Source organism: Oryza sativa, chromosome 1 (genome assembly GCF_034140825.1).
Source record: "Oryza sativa Japonica Group chromosome 1, ASM3414082v1".
In the NCBI taxonomy this organism is placed as follows: Eukaryota; Viridiplantae; Streptophyta; class Magnoliopsida; order Poales; family Poaceae; genus Oryza; species Oryza sativa.
Genome location: NC_089035.1, coordinates 20464046 through 20479385, shown reverse-complemented (window position 1 = coordinate 20479385; position 15340 = coordinate 20464046). Strand labels below are relative to the sequence as shown.

General features: G+C 40.9%; 1 protein-coding gene and 1 pseudogene across 2 annotated transcripts; both read left to right on the top strand.

The window, feature by feature from the left end:
• Positions 1 to 218: 218 nt before the first annotated feature.
• Positions 219 to 7116, top strand: LOC107278194 (uncharacterized). Of its 2 annotated transcripts, none has more exons than XM_015778925.3 (5): positions 219 to 1089; positions 2635 to 2890; positions 5589 to 5705; positions 6579 to 6735; positions 6809 to 7116. In XM_015778925.3, exons 1-4 carry the CDS (start codon positions 1010 to 1012, stop codon positions 6591 to 6593), a joined length of 468 nt encoding a protein of 155 aa, XP_015634411.1. In that variant the 5' UTR covers positions 219 to 1009; the 3' UTR covers positions 6594 to 6735; positions 6809 to 7116. The 2 variants fall into 2 exon arrangements, with proteins under 2 accessions (XP_015634411.1, XP_015634417.1); XM_015778931.3 differs by having other exon boundaries at positions 6547 to 6735.
• A 3608-nt stretch (positions 7117 to 10724) lies between these two features.
• On the top strand, positions 10725 to 13674 carry LOC136355371 (uncharacterized; annotated as a pseudogene).
• Positions 13675 to 15340: the final 1666 nt, after the last annotated feature.

Genomic DNA, 15340 nt, shown 5'->3' with positions numbered 1-15340 from the left:
CAATTTGCCGGACCTTGTAACTGACAAGAAATAATATGGTTTCCAGAGACAATTTTATTCTCGCCACTAACGTTGTCTTTCCAAATAATCCTCTTCTTTGTGGTGGTACTCCCTCCGTCCCAGAAAGAAGCGATTTCTGGGGGGGGGGGGAGACTTTGTCCCAAAAAAAAAGCGATTCGTGCACAAAACACCAGATATTTTATCTGTGTCGCATCATATGTGGGCAATAGTGGGCCCCGATCTCTCTCTCCTCTCACACCACAGAAACCTTATCCCTTCCCTTTCCCGGAATCGCCGCTTCTCTCTCGCGTACTATTCCTCTCTCTCGTTCCTCGCGTATTCCCCTCCACATCTCCCTCCCGATCCTCCCGCACGGCCAAATCAAAGCCGCGACGTCCAGATGCGAGACCTTAGCAAGCTTCCTACCCCCTCCGCATCTCCCTCCCGATCCTCCCCGCACGGCCCTCCCCACTCCACGCCGCTTCCCCTCGCTCCCGCTTTTCCCTTCGACGTTCTGCATTTACCAGGATGCGGGCGCTCGGATGTGGTGGCAGACAGTTGCGAGGGTTTAGATCCGATGAAGGAGGCGACTCCGGTGGAAGGATTCGGCTCGGTAGCAGCGTTCATGGAAGCGGCGGAACGGTTTATAGTTTTGATTAAAGATACGCGAGCCAAGGCGGAGGAGGCGTGCCGGCTTGCGGTTCTGATTCAAGAGGCTACGGCAGGAGGCGGATCGAATGCGGTAGCAATATCGAAGCTTCGCAAGGTGGTGGCGACGGCGAGGGGTGGAGGCGGTTCAGATGCGGCAAAGGCATTGGAGGTTTGCAAGGCGGCGGATGTGATGCACAAGGAGGTGGCGGCGCCTGCGGATCTGATGCAGGAGGGGACAACGGCGGAGGAGGTGGCGGAGCCCGCGGATCTGATGCAGGAGGGGACAGCAGCGGAGGAGGTGGCTTTTTGACCTCCTTTTCTGATTCCGGCGCCAACAACTGGGGACATTGGCAGTGATATGCGTGGTTTAATTCCAGTTGTGGAAAGTATATCAAGCATATCTCATGGTGAGGTGAACAATCCATCGTACCACCAAAGGTATCTCCCGCTCCATCTCCCTGCCACCAATACATTCTTGTCATGCAATGAAAACTGCTTTGAATGGCGGATGTAGCACAGATGCACAGGGTGTGGTTGCATACTGTTAATAATAACCCTTGTGTGTTCATTAGTAGTAGCTCTATATGGTTAGTTGTTCATTTTAGGATTTATTTTCTTGTAATTAGGATTTATTTCCTTGCAATAGCTTGTTTTAAGCAATGGAATAGGGTCTGGAAAAGTTATCAATTCAGCGGCACCAAACAAGACCGAGTTCTTCTGTTCGTGTGCCGGTTGGCACGCTTTCTTTATAGCTCGTTACAATATTGTTCAGTGCGTGCTTGAAACATGAAAAATTTAGAAGATATTTTTAGCAGTTATTTCAACTTTCATGTTCCATCAAATTTTGTATTCTCTTGCATATCATTATGAGTATATATAATCTCCTGCAATGTTAATATGGGATTAATTATATATGTTGAAACCAATCTATGTTTCCGGTGGACGATTAATTATATATGTTGAGTTTCTACCAATTTCTTGAGATAATTAAATATTAGAAAGTATTAAGAAAGTAGAAAGTAGAAAGTAGGTGGAGTTAAATATTACAAGGGCCTCTGAAAAAGTATTAGAAGATTGATAAGGTTTTTTTGCCTTAAAAAAAGGACTGATTGTAGGCAAAGAAGTCATGGGAAAATTGTAAACTTACAAAGCTTACCCTCGATAATCCATAATACTCTCTATGTCCACAATATTAGTTGAAAGGATCCAACTCCTAAATGCTACAAGCAAATATTAGTCTTTGGGTTCACTCCACCCCTCATTTTTTAGGTCACTACACCCTGTTCCCCTCTTTTTCAGTTGAGCTAAAACTACTTTACAGGAGGTCAGATAATGTGTAGACTATTGTCCGTGAATGCTGCTTGTCACACTTGTTTTGTTCCCTCCTGCATGGCATGGCATGATTAATTTGGGACCCCTGCTGGCTGCAGCTAGCTAGCTAGCTGCTGTTACTTGACCTGTTTATTTTAAAACTACTAGTAACACTAAGAGTAGAATAATGAATAAGGAGTTCTGGAACCTTGCCCTGAACAGCTTCAGCTTGCTCCAACAGATCCAACTGCACCCACGAATAGTTAGGAGTAGCTTTTTCATATATTGCCATTCATAGCCAATTAAATTAACTAGATGATCTTGCTGTTGTTCTACGAGAAATAGCCTGGATGCTTAACATTTATTGAGCGCAACTCTTTTTCGAAGGTTATAAAACTAATTCACTGGATGTAGGGTACACATATATACACTGATGTACTCTAATTTTTAGCTATCATTGCCATGATCAGTCCCTTTGGTCTTTACTTCATTTTAGACATTGATTGTTCACATGTTGCACCATTATATAATGGAATCAAAATACATTTTAGTTTCATTCGGTGATAGATTCACCTTTACACCACAATTCCAAATACTTTAATATATGTTGGAAGTCCAAGTCTCTAACAACTGATCCCATCTTGTATTGGTATTGTGTTTTATCCTTTGCAGGACAATATTGGAAGATGATAGCGACCACAAGGCCCTGTTCGAGAAGTCACTCGTCGGGCAAATCAACATCGAGGATATGAGTGGAAAAGCTAAGGATGTGATCAACGAGGAGGGGAGCAGCGAGGATGGGAACAGTGAGGAGATGAAGGATAGCGACGATGATGTTGGCATGGTCATTGGGGGATATGCGCAAGATCCATACGATGATAGTGGCCTAGAAGAACTCATGCAAGATGAAGATGCCTTGGAAAAATCGGTAAAGAATTTTCTGGAATGTTTTAAGAGTAAAAAGTTTAGATGAATGCTTAAATTATGTGTTGCTTTTGTGCCGGTTTGGTGGTTATGAATGATGGCCTAACATAGCACTTAGACTTTTGGTATTGTATATGGAAGCATGTGTAATTATGGTAGTACATGAGATCATGTGGTTATAATTAGTAGCCTGACCAAGTATGTGAAAGTAGGTAAACTTTTGGTTTTGTATATGGAAGCATGTGTAATTATGGTATTACATGAGTGCTTATGAATGGTATCCTACAGAATTATTGTAAAATATGATGGTTTATTGTGCTCAATGAAATTAATATTGTTCCTAACATTACGAACAATATGACGATGATGGATGCAATGCTTATCTTACATATAGATATATATATAATCTGAAGTTTAGCTAGAAACTCAAGCATGATAAACTTTCCACATGACATGATTTACTCCTAATACTGATATTAGATCGTCATATATACAACCTGAAATCTGGCCAAAATATGAAACCATGATAAATTTCCCACATTACATATTTCAAAAGCTGAAACCATCATAAAACTTCCCACATTACATGGTTTGTTGCATTTACTTGCGCAACACTGATCTTAACTTATCACATGTACATCCTGACATTTAACCAAAAGCTGAAACCATGATATTGCTTTCCCATATTGCATGATTTACTGCACTTGGTTGGCTAATGCTGTTGTTACCTTATCATATAGCTCAAAATCACAACTAAGGGTATTGGGGAGAATGTCTAGACGCTCTAGCCTCTCTTTACCCATATGAGGGATCTTGTATCCATTTCCTCCATCAGCTTTCATAACCTCTAACAAGCAAGATTGCAATGTTAGGAACACCCTATTTAGCTTGTTGTCATCATAGGCTTGAAATTCCTGCTCAACATTATCTATTAGGTCATCCATATTCCTAGATATCCTTCTATATGTTAATGATTGTAGAGACGCAAAAAACCCAAGATCTAGTGCATTCATATCTGGGGAATTAGGAGGCTGATGCATGAGTCGGATGTCAAACCCTGTTTGGGAAACTGCATAGGCAAATTGAGGATCATCCACTGGGACATGAGAGGGAGCATTATCCTGCTGAATCCATATAGTGTTGTGTGCTTCTTCTGGAGGCCAACTTGCTATAATAGCTCGTAGGACTTTAGCAATCAGAAATGACCTTACGGTATTTCTATCAACCTTGATTGTCTTGGTGACTAGAGTCCCCCTTGGTCTATTATGACTTGTCCTTTGCGCTGGTTCCTAAGTAGTATAATAATCAAGTTAGATTAACAATTAATTTTCAGATCAAATCACTAAGTAAAAATGCATATATGAAGAGGTTATGGTACCTTTCTGGTGAAAGGCCCAATCCTATCTTGCCGTCAAAAGTGCAGATACCTTCTTCATTGTATCTAGGCCTAGTAATTGCTGCTAAGAACATCACTTTATCGATAGAATTTTTGTTTTGGACAGGTCTGTATGGATCATCCTCCCAATGGACCATATAAATGGTTCTTGTCCTTTTAGTTGTATTGAACCATTTTTCATCTATGTGCACAATGTTTCGCATATCAATGAACTTGGGTTGATTTGGCAAAGTATGCCAATCTAACATGGAAAGACACCACCGCAGCCTTGATTGTTTATTCTCTTCCTTCAACAATGGCTTTAGTGTATTTGAGTGACGTCTTAGTAGCCCTTCTTTCAACATCTTATGTAGTGTGCTCTTTGGTATACCTGAGGCTGATGCAAATGACCGTAAAGTGCCTCTTTGTTGCAAGGGAACATTAGCAACATCTGTTAGGTTGATTTCTTTCTTTTTGCGACCACAATTCTTTTTTTTCCTAGACCTTACATCAATTGGTATTCCCTGGGCACGGCATTGCTTCACTCTTCGCCAAATAGCTTGCACTCTAGCCCTTTTCACATTAAACATTGCTGCAACTTCAGTTGTAGCATTTTTTCTCAGGATTCCATTGTTAGTTTTTCCAGCCAATGCTGCATATATCTGTTGCCTTTGTATTTTGGTTAGATTTTTGTTTTGATGTTCATCTTCCTCATCTGAATCATCCAACTCCTCTTGTTCGAAAACAACATCCACATCACCCGCATACACGCCGTACTCTTGCATGTCTACAACAGCAATTATAAGGTTAGTCATATGTACCAATTCAGAATTTTAATATTTTATTGTCATTGATCAACATGATTTCAAAATTATGGCATAACTTTTTAGGTTCACCACATGGTTTTATTTGTAATATGATTTAACCATACATATCACATCTAAGAGGGACAGAGACATTGGCACAATTTAGTTTATGTGCTTTCTTTCAGATTGCTGTGGTAGTGAACCGATTGACATGACAATTGTATGTAAATACAAGATATCAATGTATTTATTGGTAAATCTCATTATTCTTTGTGATTTACTATGTGCTGAAATGTCTAATTTACAATCCTGAATTGTTATTGCAACTAATACAACCAAATGACACGGTTGGACTATTGTAGGTAGTTGGCATGATATAATATTACTAACTTCTAATTAAAAACATGGTTTCAGATAAATAATATTATTCTACAATGATCCTTTGGGTAAAACCACATTTTATCTTTTTTTTAAGTCTGATAGTCATGTCGGTTAAAGGGCTTACCTGGATGGTATTGTAGGTCTTCCTCATCGTCATCAAAGTTGAGATCAAAAGGAAAGGCATTATGGTTGTGACCTCCATTTACTTGCAGAACTTGATCCATGACATCAACATCGTCTACAATAACAAATACCATGTGAGTACCATGTACAAAAACAATACTTTTTGCCATGCAGATTATTCTATATTGATCCATGGTTCCATATTTGATGTCCTGTTGAATTATGTGTCCTTTTATATGACAAAGGTTTAATTGGTCAAAGACATATCCATCTCAGTAGTAGTTATACTGATGGAAGTGCTCATGATTATTTTTCCCCAAATGTGTTACACATTTCTTATCAAATCTTCCGATTGTGATTTTATCTTATTTTGCTGGTATACTGATATTTGGGTCATACATGAATGAGTTGTTTGTTTCTGTACAAACTTTCATGCTGAAGTTTAGAGCTCTGTGTACAACATTGGAGGTACAACCTAACATAGTACTAGCTGAAAACATTAGAAAGGAATATATATATATATATAAATTGTTTGCTTATTATTCTAGTTCATGATTTTACACATAGATGAAAACAGTGCTCATGCTTTCTGAATTCTCATGTTTATTCCTACTTTATATTAAGATGATGTTGCTTGAGCTACAGACAATTTAGGTCAATACCAGTACTATAAAGGAAACTATCCATGCAGAATCTAGCATATCTAGAATCTAGTATAACCTCTGATATTATGGAAGGGGATGAATTTCATTATGCTCAACTCTTGACAGAATTGAGTTGGTAAATATCAAAGAAAAAAATCAAATCCTAATTGTTTTCTCAAACTTATCAAAGACCAATTTTGTTCCAAGAAGATAGCAATTGCATCAATGCACATGTTATAGATCATTTTTACAGAGAAATGGCAAAGATTTTAGAGTGATTTATGCAAGCCATATCTACGAAGATCAATTGTTTTCTATTCATGTTTACAAGGTTACCTAGATGTATTTCTCCTTGGTGGTCAGATGCATACAAGTTGAGATCAAAAGGAAGCACATGGTTGACACCTCCCTGGAAATCACCTCCAGGAAGCTCATGGTTGGCACCTCCCTGGAGATCACCTCCAACCTGGTCATCCTCCTGATCAGCCACTGCTGCTTCTTCAGCCACTGCTTCATTGAGGTTTGGTATAGCATGTTCATCTCCATCATCTAATGCTATATTTAGATCTAAAGCCATGGATGTGTTTTTGCAGAGATATGAAGGGATAAAGTGGGAGGGAAACTTGTGTTTTTGCAGAGTTATGAAGTGATAAAGTGGGAGGGAAACTTCTGATTTGAAACTTGTAGGGTTTGTTGTGGTGGGGTGTGCTAAATTTGTATTACATCCCGCCAATGAAGTGGCGCTTAACTCTTCATTCAAATTATTTGGCACCTTGGCGCCTTGTGTCTGCCTGTGTGTTTGAGTATGGAGTACTACTCCTGTTTTATTAATGTGTGGCAGTAGTAATACTTTATTTGTACCTAATGATTAGGTGTACTAGTACTGAGGGTAGTTTAGCCTTTTGCTCTTTGTCCTAAAACTACCTTGGGCTTCCAGGAATCCCTTCTTTCTGGGACGGAGGGAGTAGTTCTGAAGCTTTTGTTTAGAGTTTTCAGTTCTGGTCTGGGTGTGACCAAGTTTCTCCGCTTTCTCAACTGGTGATTGTGAAGCTGGTATATCACCAGCGTGAACCTGGCAACATGTCGTTTTGTGGCCTTCTACATAAGCCGGATCCATGCAACCCTTTTCTTAAAAAAAAAACTTACTTAGGTAGCATGTCACTATTAGAGTTTCGTTTTTTTTTTAATAAAAGGAAAACATTTTACTTTTATGGAGTACGAAGCAAACTTCAAGAATGTGTACGGCCAGGAACTCTTGTTTAAGACAACAGGCGCTAAGGTATCTGACATCAGTAGGCTACCACATCAGTTTTGATCCCTTTTTCATCTACAGATTGCAGAGAGAATGAAGTTAGAATCTTGGATGGATCAACTCAGGCTGTGTTTAGTTCACGTCAAAATTAGAAGTTTGGTTGAAATTGGAATGATGTGACGGAAAAGTTGAAGTTCATGTGAGTAGAAAAGTTTGATGTGATGGAAAAAGTTGGAAGTTTAAAGAAAAAATTGGGATCTAAACACGGTGTCAGGCGATATCATGCTCAAAATTCAGTGGTCTCACTCTCGATCTCTCCCACAGTTCTACTCCCTCCGTCCCATAATGTTGCAACCTAGGATGGGTATATGGACATGTATGTCCAGATTCGTAGTCGTAGGATGGGTCTCATCCCATCCTAGGTTGCAACATTATGGAACGGAGAGAGTATTATTTTAGGGAAGAAGAAATCAAAACAGAAAGCATGGATTGAAGTTAAACACCAGTACCAGTACTGTAGCACATTTCGCCAACAATTTGGTGGCAGTCGAGGAGTGCGAGCCGTCGACTTCTCGCGGGCCCGACTAATATACGGCGCTACATATTAGTTTAGTACTCATATAGTAGGGAACATCAACTATAGTTTTGGATCATTATGTCTCTATGCAAGTTGTTGCTTTTCTGATGATCAGTTCGTTCTTGCTTGGAATGTGGCTTGGCCATTGACATATTTCTGTCATGGACGACATGCGGTGTGCTGCTTGTGTAGTTTGTTCTTGATTTTTTTTTCTTTTTGACACGAAGTTTGTTCTTGATTAATTTTTGTTTAAGATCAGTGTTCTTTTTTCCTTTTTTTTTGGTTCACTTGCAAGTGGCAACCACTGATTTTGCCGGGTTACTTCCTCTGCATCAGCCCATCCGGATCTCCTCCATCTTCCTCCACACACGCCGCGCGCGTGTGGAGGAAGATGAAGGAGATGCCCCCCCGAAATCAAAGACCTCTGGTGCTCCACGCCCTTTATCGATAATTCGATATCGACGAGGGTTGTGTTTAGATTCAAAGTTTGGATCCAAACTTCAGTCCTTTTCCATCACATCAACCTGTCACACACACAACTTTTCAGTCGCATCATCTCCAATTTCAACCAAAATACAAACTTTGCGCTGAACTAAACACAGCCGAGAAGGAGTTTGGGTATTTCACGGTGGACGACTTTGAGGCCGCCGAGGAAGAATGGAGCAGATTTGAGAATTTCACCACCAACTTTCTCTTGTTCCATAGCAATGCCGTCTCCTTGAATGAGTTCCGGCTACGTTGTACATATGAATGGGCGGATGATCGAAGTTATCGAAATGATCAACATGTGGAGACATGGATTCGTTGTGGCATCAAGTACTACCCCGAGGTTCTCGATATTGAGTCGCTGGGCAGCAGTCTGCTTACATTGCCTCACCTGGAATTGCCCGTTTGTCGTCGTCTGTCTCCTTCCAACACACAATGTTTTTTTTCTCTTTGCCCTGGAAATCAGAAAGCTTTTGCATGACACCAAATGTTTTTTTTGCTCTTAGCCTATGGAAATCAGCAAGCTTTTGCATAAAAACAGGCAAAGAGAAAAAACATTGGGTGTTAGAAGGAGACAGAAACACAACCTTTTTTCAGCAAGCTGCTATAAACAGAAGAAGGAAAAAAATAGAATTTCCTCAATCATGGTAAAAAAAAAAATCAATCATACTTGTCTATTACCTCATTTTCCTTAGTATTCCCGAAAAAATAAAAAGCTCTCTTTCCTTATCCACCATTTGATGCCTCTCACTGCTAGCCTGAATTTGAAGGATTTCTTCTTCTGTACTAGCAATTTGATGCTGGAGAGGCTTTTTTTTTTTTCTTATTCCATTTGGTTAGACTGTAACTCAAAATTTTGGTTTTGGTGACAAAAGAACAATTCCTAAACTTATTCCAAGAATTGATTGCATATTCTTCAAACTCTTCCTCCATTAACCACCAATTTTCCTGCAATTGGGATTAAGCAGAATAAAAATAGGAGCATGGTCCCCATAAAAGTAAGGGAAGGTGATAAGCAGTAGTGTTAGGGAATTTAGCACACCATTCAACATTAGCCAAGCATCTATCAAGTATTTCATAGATCACATCCTTATCTCCTCTTTTGTTGTCCAAGTATAAGCAGGGCCTTATAACCCATATCCAATAAACCCAAATTTCTAACATAGGACCTGTTTAGTTGGTGAAATAAAAATTTTTGGTTGTCCCATCGGACGTTTGACCGGATGTCGGAAGGTCTTTTTGACACGGATGAAAAAACTATTTCATAACTCGCCTGGAAACCGCGAGACGAATCTTTTGAGCCATCATTAGCACATGTGGGTTACTGTAGCACTTATGGCTAATCATGGACTAATTAGGCTCAAAAGATTCGTCTCGCGATTTACATGCAAATTGTGCAATTAGTTTTTCTTTTTATCTATATTTAATGCTTCATACATGTGTCCAAAGAATCGATGTGATGTTTTTGGGAACTAAACAATGCCATAATAACAAAAGATAGAGATACGAGTAAAATTAGGAGGAAGAACACAACCAAACTTCTCATTAGGGTCCATAATTTTTGTTAGGGTTAAGTCCGATTTACCCCCCTAAACTCTTGCTAAAGTACGCTGTACCCCCCTAAACTATAATACCAGACATAATACCCCCTTAAACTATTTAATCCGGACACTTAACCCCCCCGCGACCAATTTCGGCTGGTTTTACCCATTTGATCCGACGTGGCACATCCACGTGGCAAATGATGTGGCATTAACATAAAAATACCCCTCCCCTCCCCCCCCCACACTCTCTCTCTCCCTTTATCCCGTGAAAAATTCCCCAACCCAAACCCCTAACCCTAGCGGTGGAGGCGGAGCTTGGCGGCGCGGCGGCGTGGTGAACGGCGGCGCAGGCGAGGCTCTGCGGCGCGGCACGACGCTCTCATGGCAGCGCGGCGCTGCGCAGGCACGACGCTCGCGCAGCTGTGCAGCAAACAACGCTCGTGCGGCGGCGTGGCACGGCCTTCAGTTGTGAGCTGCTTATTTATTTGTCAATTTAGGACAGTGAGATTGGGATGCTCATATGATTCTCTCATTTGTTGATTTGTTTATGGCTGCCCAGTGGGATGTTGAGCTTACTTTATCAATTTCTGAGTATTTAATTGTGGATGGATGATTAGTGGTTTGCTTTTTCTGGTTGTAGAGTCTTTGCGATGGATGTTCAGAACTTTTTGGTTGTATGGTTCCACTATAATGGAGAGTTCATATACGATGGTAGGCAAAAGCATTACTGTGGTGGATCTGAAGCAATATCACACATTGACCGTGACAAAGTTTCGTTGCCAGAGGTTAAGGGCCATCTAAAGGACCATTGTGCAGTTGAGGAACCAATGCTTTTGCATTGGTTGTTCCCAATGAAAGAACTGAAGGATGGTCTTTGTGTTTTGTTGGACGATAATGTTTGCCAACTGATGTCAGACTGTACTAGTGAAGCAGAGGTTGCAGATATATATGTTGAGACACAAGTTGCACAAGAAGACAGTTCAGATGTAGAAGATGTAGGAAGTGATAATGACAGTGATTTTGAAGATGAAATTGAAGAAATTTCTTCAGATGAGGAGGCTGCTGAAATTTTTGAAGTGGATACTAAAGGGAAGAAGCCTGTTATGATAGTAACATCAATACCAGATAAGACTCAGGGACAAATTGAGTCACTGAGACAGTGCCATAATCTTGCTAAGAAGGACAAGGAAGAGGCACAAATGGTAGCACATAGTGATCAGTTGGTTCCTTATAGTGCTGAAAGTGATTCTGATTCTGATAGTGATTATTTAGGTAGGGACAGCTGCTCTTCAGAGGAGGATGAGGAAGCAAATGAGATCATGAAATCATTTAAGGAGTTTCAGAAGAAGCTGAAGGATGGTCAAGTTGCTGATCTCGATGATGTGTTTTGTGGAGAAAGAGCTAGTCAGAGGAGTGAGAAAGCACTAGTACAGATTGAGGATGATGGAAATGCAACACCTTATGATGACAGTAGTGCAAATGATTCATTTGAAGAGGACAGTGATGGTCAGTTGATCACTAAAAGGAGTAAGTATCCAAGGTTCAGAGGTAGTAGTAGCAGCACTCCGACTTTTACTCTAGGCCAGCTATTTGATTGTAAGAAAGAGTTCAAGGATGCAGTTATAAAACATGCACTAGCCAACAGAAGGTATGTGAAGTTTGTAAAGGATGAGGGTGATAGAGTCAGAGCAAAATGTGAGTGGAAATTGTGTCCTGGGTCTGTCTTCTTAAAAAGACAAGTAGGATCAATAGTTGGCAAATCACAATCTTTACTGATGGACACACATGCCCTCAGAGGAAAGATAATCCAATGGTAACATCAACAAGAATTGCAGAGAAGTATGAGCAGATGATTAGAGATAACCCAACATGGAGTATCAAGAATATGATTTCTACTGTTTCTGAAGAAATGTTTGCAAATGTCAGCGTTCCTCAGTGTAAGAGAGCAAAGGCACATGTTCTGAAGAAACTTTATGATGCAACAAGGTGTGAGTATTCAAGGATATTTAACTACCAACTTGAGCTACTAAGAAGTAACCCAGGCAGTACAGTAGTAGTCACTCTTGATAGTGATAGTCCAACTCCTGTGTTCCAAAGAATCTATGTATGTCTTAATGCTTGTAAGAAAGGATTCCTTGCTGGTTGTAGAAGAGTTGTTGGACTAGATGGTTGCTTTTTCAAGGGATCAACCAATTGTAGAAGAGTTGTTGGACTAGATGGTTGCATTAGGGAGGGATGCAAATAACCAGATGTACCCAATTGCTTGGGCAGTAGTGGAGAAAGAGACCAATGACTCATGGGACTGGTTTTGTGCTTTGCTATTCAAAGATCTTGTTGCTGGTGATGGTGATGGTTGGGTGGTCATATCAGATCAACAAAAGGGAATTATTAATGTTGTTGAGACCTAGATACCTAAAGCTGAGCATAGAAATTATTCTAGGCACATTTATGCCAATTGGAGGAAGAAGTTCAAGAATAGGGAATGGCAAAAAAATTTTTGGAGGTGTGCCAAAGCTCCATGTAGGCCTCTATTTATGTTAGCAAAAGCAAAGCTAGCACAGTGCACAAGGGAAGGAGCCGAGGCTATCATGAAAACCGATCCTCGTCACTGGAGCCGGGCATGGTTCAAGTTAGGATCAAATTGTGACTCGGTTGACAACAATATGTGTGAATCCTTCAACAAATGGATTGTTGAGGCTAGGTTTCTGCCTATAATCAGTATGCTTGAAGCTATCAGAAGAAAAGTCATGGTTAGGATACATGAGCATAGGACCAAAATGGAGAAGTGGATAGGACCAATTTGTCCAAACATACTTAAGAAACTCAATGCTTATGTTACAGAATCTGGATTTTGCCATGCAATTTCAAATGGAAATGACAAATTTGAAGTGAAACATCATGAATAAAGGTTCACAGTCAATCTTCAAAGCATAACTTGCTCTTGTAGATATTGGCAGTTAGCAGGGCTCCCTTGCTGTCATGCTATTGCTTGCATCCACTACAAAACCAATAGCCTTGATGAATATATTGCCTCCTGCTACTCAGTGAAAGCATTCATGTCAACATATGAACATTGCCTTGAGCCTGTGGAAGGCATTCATAGCTGGCCAGTATCTAAGAGACCCAAGCCTGCTGCACCTTCCTATGTTAAAATGCCAGGTAGACCAAAGAAGGAGAGGAGAAGGGAGCCACATGAAAAACCCAAAGCAACCAGGGTGTCAAAAGTGGGCACTATCATTATGTGTAGAAGATGCAAGGGAATTGGACACAACAAGACAACTTGTGCAAAGAGAAATACAGGCACTACTCAGGCTTCGTCAAGTGCACAATCTAGGCCTATTGACAAGAAGAGCTCCTCAAAAGTGAAGAAAAGGGCATTTACCACAGACCACTTAGTTCAAGTTCAAGCTGCTGTTGCACATAAGATTGTAAGTTTTTACCATGTAATTACTATTAGAATAGCCTCCTATGCTTTCTTGATTGCTAACACATCTCTTCTTGTAGCATTCTCCTAAGTTTGGCCATGCTATTACAGTAGCAGCAGCAACTCAAGGACCACCAAGGAAAAAACTTCAAGTTAGGAGGCTGACTGTGGCCTGATGACATATATAGATATTTTGGTTGTAATGTCAGATTTGTGACTCTGATGACAAGTTTCTTTTGGTTGTAAAGCCAGACTTGTGGCTATTGGCTAGTGATGCTTATTTTGGTGGTAATGCCAAAGTTATGGCTAAGTGATTTAATTAAGTTGAAAAACATTCACTGGTTGAAAATGTTCACTGAAGCATATGTTGCCTTGTGCTATTCCAAATAGCCTTTGTGATTGATTTATACTAACTGCACACACACTTTATTGCACAAAACATGACCATCACAAATTGAGAAACATGCTGGTTCAGATAGCCTCCATGACATATATCAGTACTGATTACATGCTAGTACACTGCATATACAGGAAGATCACAGCTTAACATACAACACCAGAATTACAAATACGCATGCTACTAATGCATACATAACCACACATCTTTCATTCTCTAATGTATTAACTAGATTAGCATTTCCAGTATCCTTTTGCTTCCCTATTACTCCCATATGTTCCTTGTGCCTAGCAGCGTTGGCCTCCATCTGCACCTTTGCATCCAGATCGAAGCTTTGCGAGTGCGCCTCGCCGCCGCGTGTGTGCCGCACCGCCCTGCAAGCGCCGCTCCACCATGCGAGCGCCGCGCCGCTGCGCTGCCGCGCGTGCGCCTCGCCGCCGCGCGAGCGCTGTTTGCTACACAGCCGCATGTGTGCCGCACAGCCGCGTGAGCATCGTGCCTGCGCAGCGCCGCGCTGCCTTGCGAGCGTCGTGCCGCGCCGCAGAGCCTCACCTGCGCCGCCGTTCACCACGCAGCCGCGCCGCCAAGCTCCGCCTCCACCGCTAGGGTTAGGGGTTTGGGTTGGGGAATTTTTCACGGGAGAAAGGGAGAGAGAGTGTGTGTGTGGGAGGGTAGGGGTATTTTCATGTTAATGCCACATCATTTGCCACGTGGATGTGCCACGTCGGATCAAACGGTAAAACCAGCCGAAATTGGTCGCGGGGGGGGGGGGGGGTTAAGTGTCCGGATTAAATAGTTTAAGGGGGTAATATGTCTGGTATTATAGTTTAGGAGGGTACAGCGTACTTTCGCAAGAGTTTAGGGGGTAAATCGGACTTAACCCTTTTTGTTATTGGTTTTTTTACATTTAATACTCCATGTATGTATCCAAACATTCGATGTGACAGCGTGAAAAATTTTGTTTGGAAACTAAGTTTAGTTCCAACAACAAAACATTTGCTAACAAAAAAAACCAATTACACAGTTTCCAGAAAATTGCGAGACGAATCTTTTAAGTTTAATTGCGCCATGATTTGACAATGTGGTGCTATAGTAAACATTTGCTAATGACGGATTAATTAGACTTAATAAATTCGTCTCGTAATTTTCTGGCGGAATCTGTAATTTGTTTTGTTATTAGACTACGTTTAATACTTCAAATGTGTGTCCGTATATCCGATGTGACATGTCGGGGTAAAATTTTTTTCCAACCAAACATGACCTTAATTAATTTCAGGTACCTTTCTCTGTTAACAAATTTTACTTTTGTCCATATTCTTGTCACGGAGGACCCTTTATTTATTCTTCTGTGCTAGATGCTTTGGAATCAATTCACGTTCTTCGTAGCCGGTGTTCTCCATCACATGCTTGCTGCTGGCTGCCTCTGACATGTACCCTATAATATA

Coding starts and splice junctions, on each gene's coding strand:
- LOC107278194 (XM_015778925.3), top strand. CDS start 1,010: ATGCGTGGTTTAATTCCAGTTGTGGAAAGTATATCAAGCATATCTCAT. Junction 1,090..2,634: donor AATCCATCGTACCACCAAAG/GTATCTCCCGCT, acceptor TATCCTTTGCAG/GACAATATTGGAAGATGATA. Junction 2,891..5,588: donor AAGATGCCTTGGAAAAATCG/GTAAAGAATTTT, acceptor ATGGTATTGTAG/GTCTTCCTCATCGTCATCAA.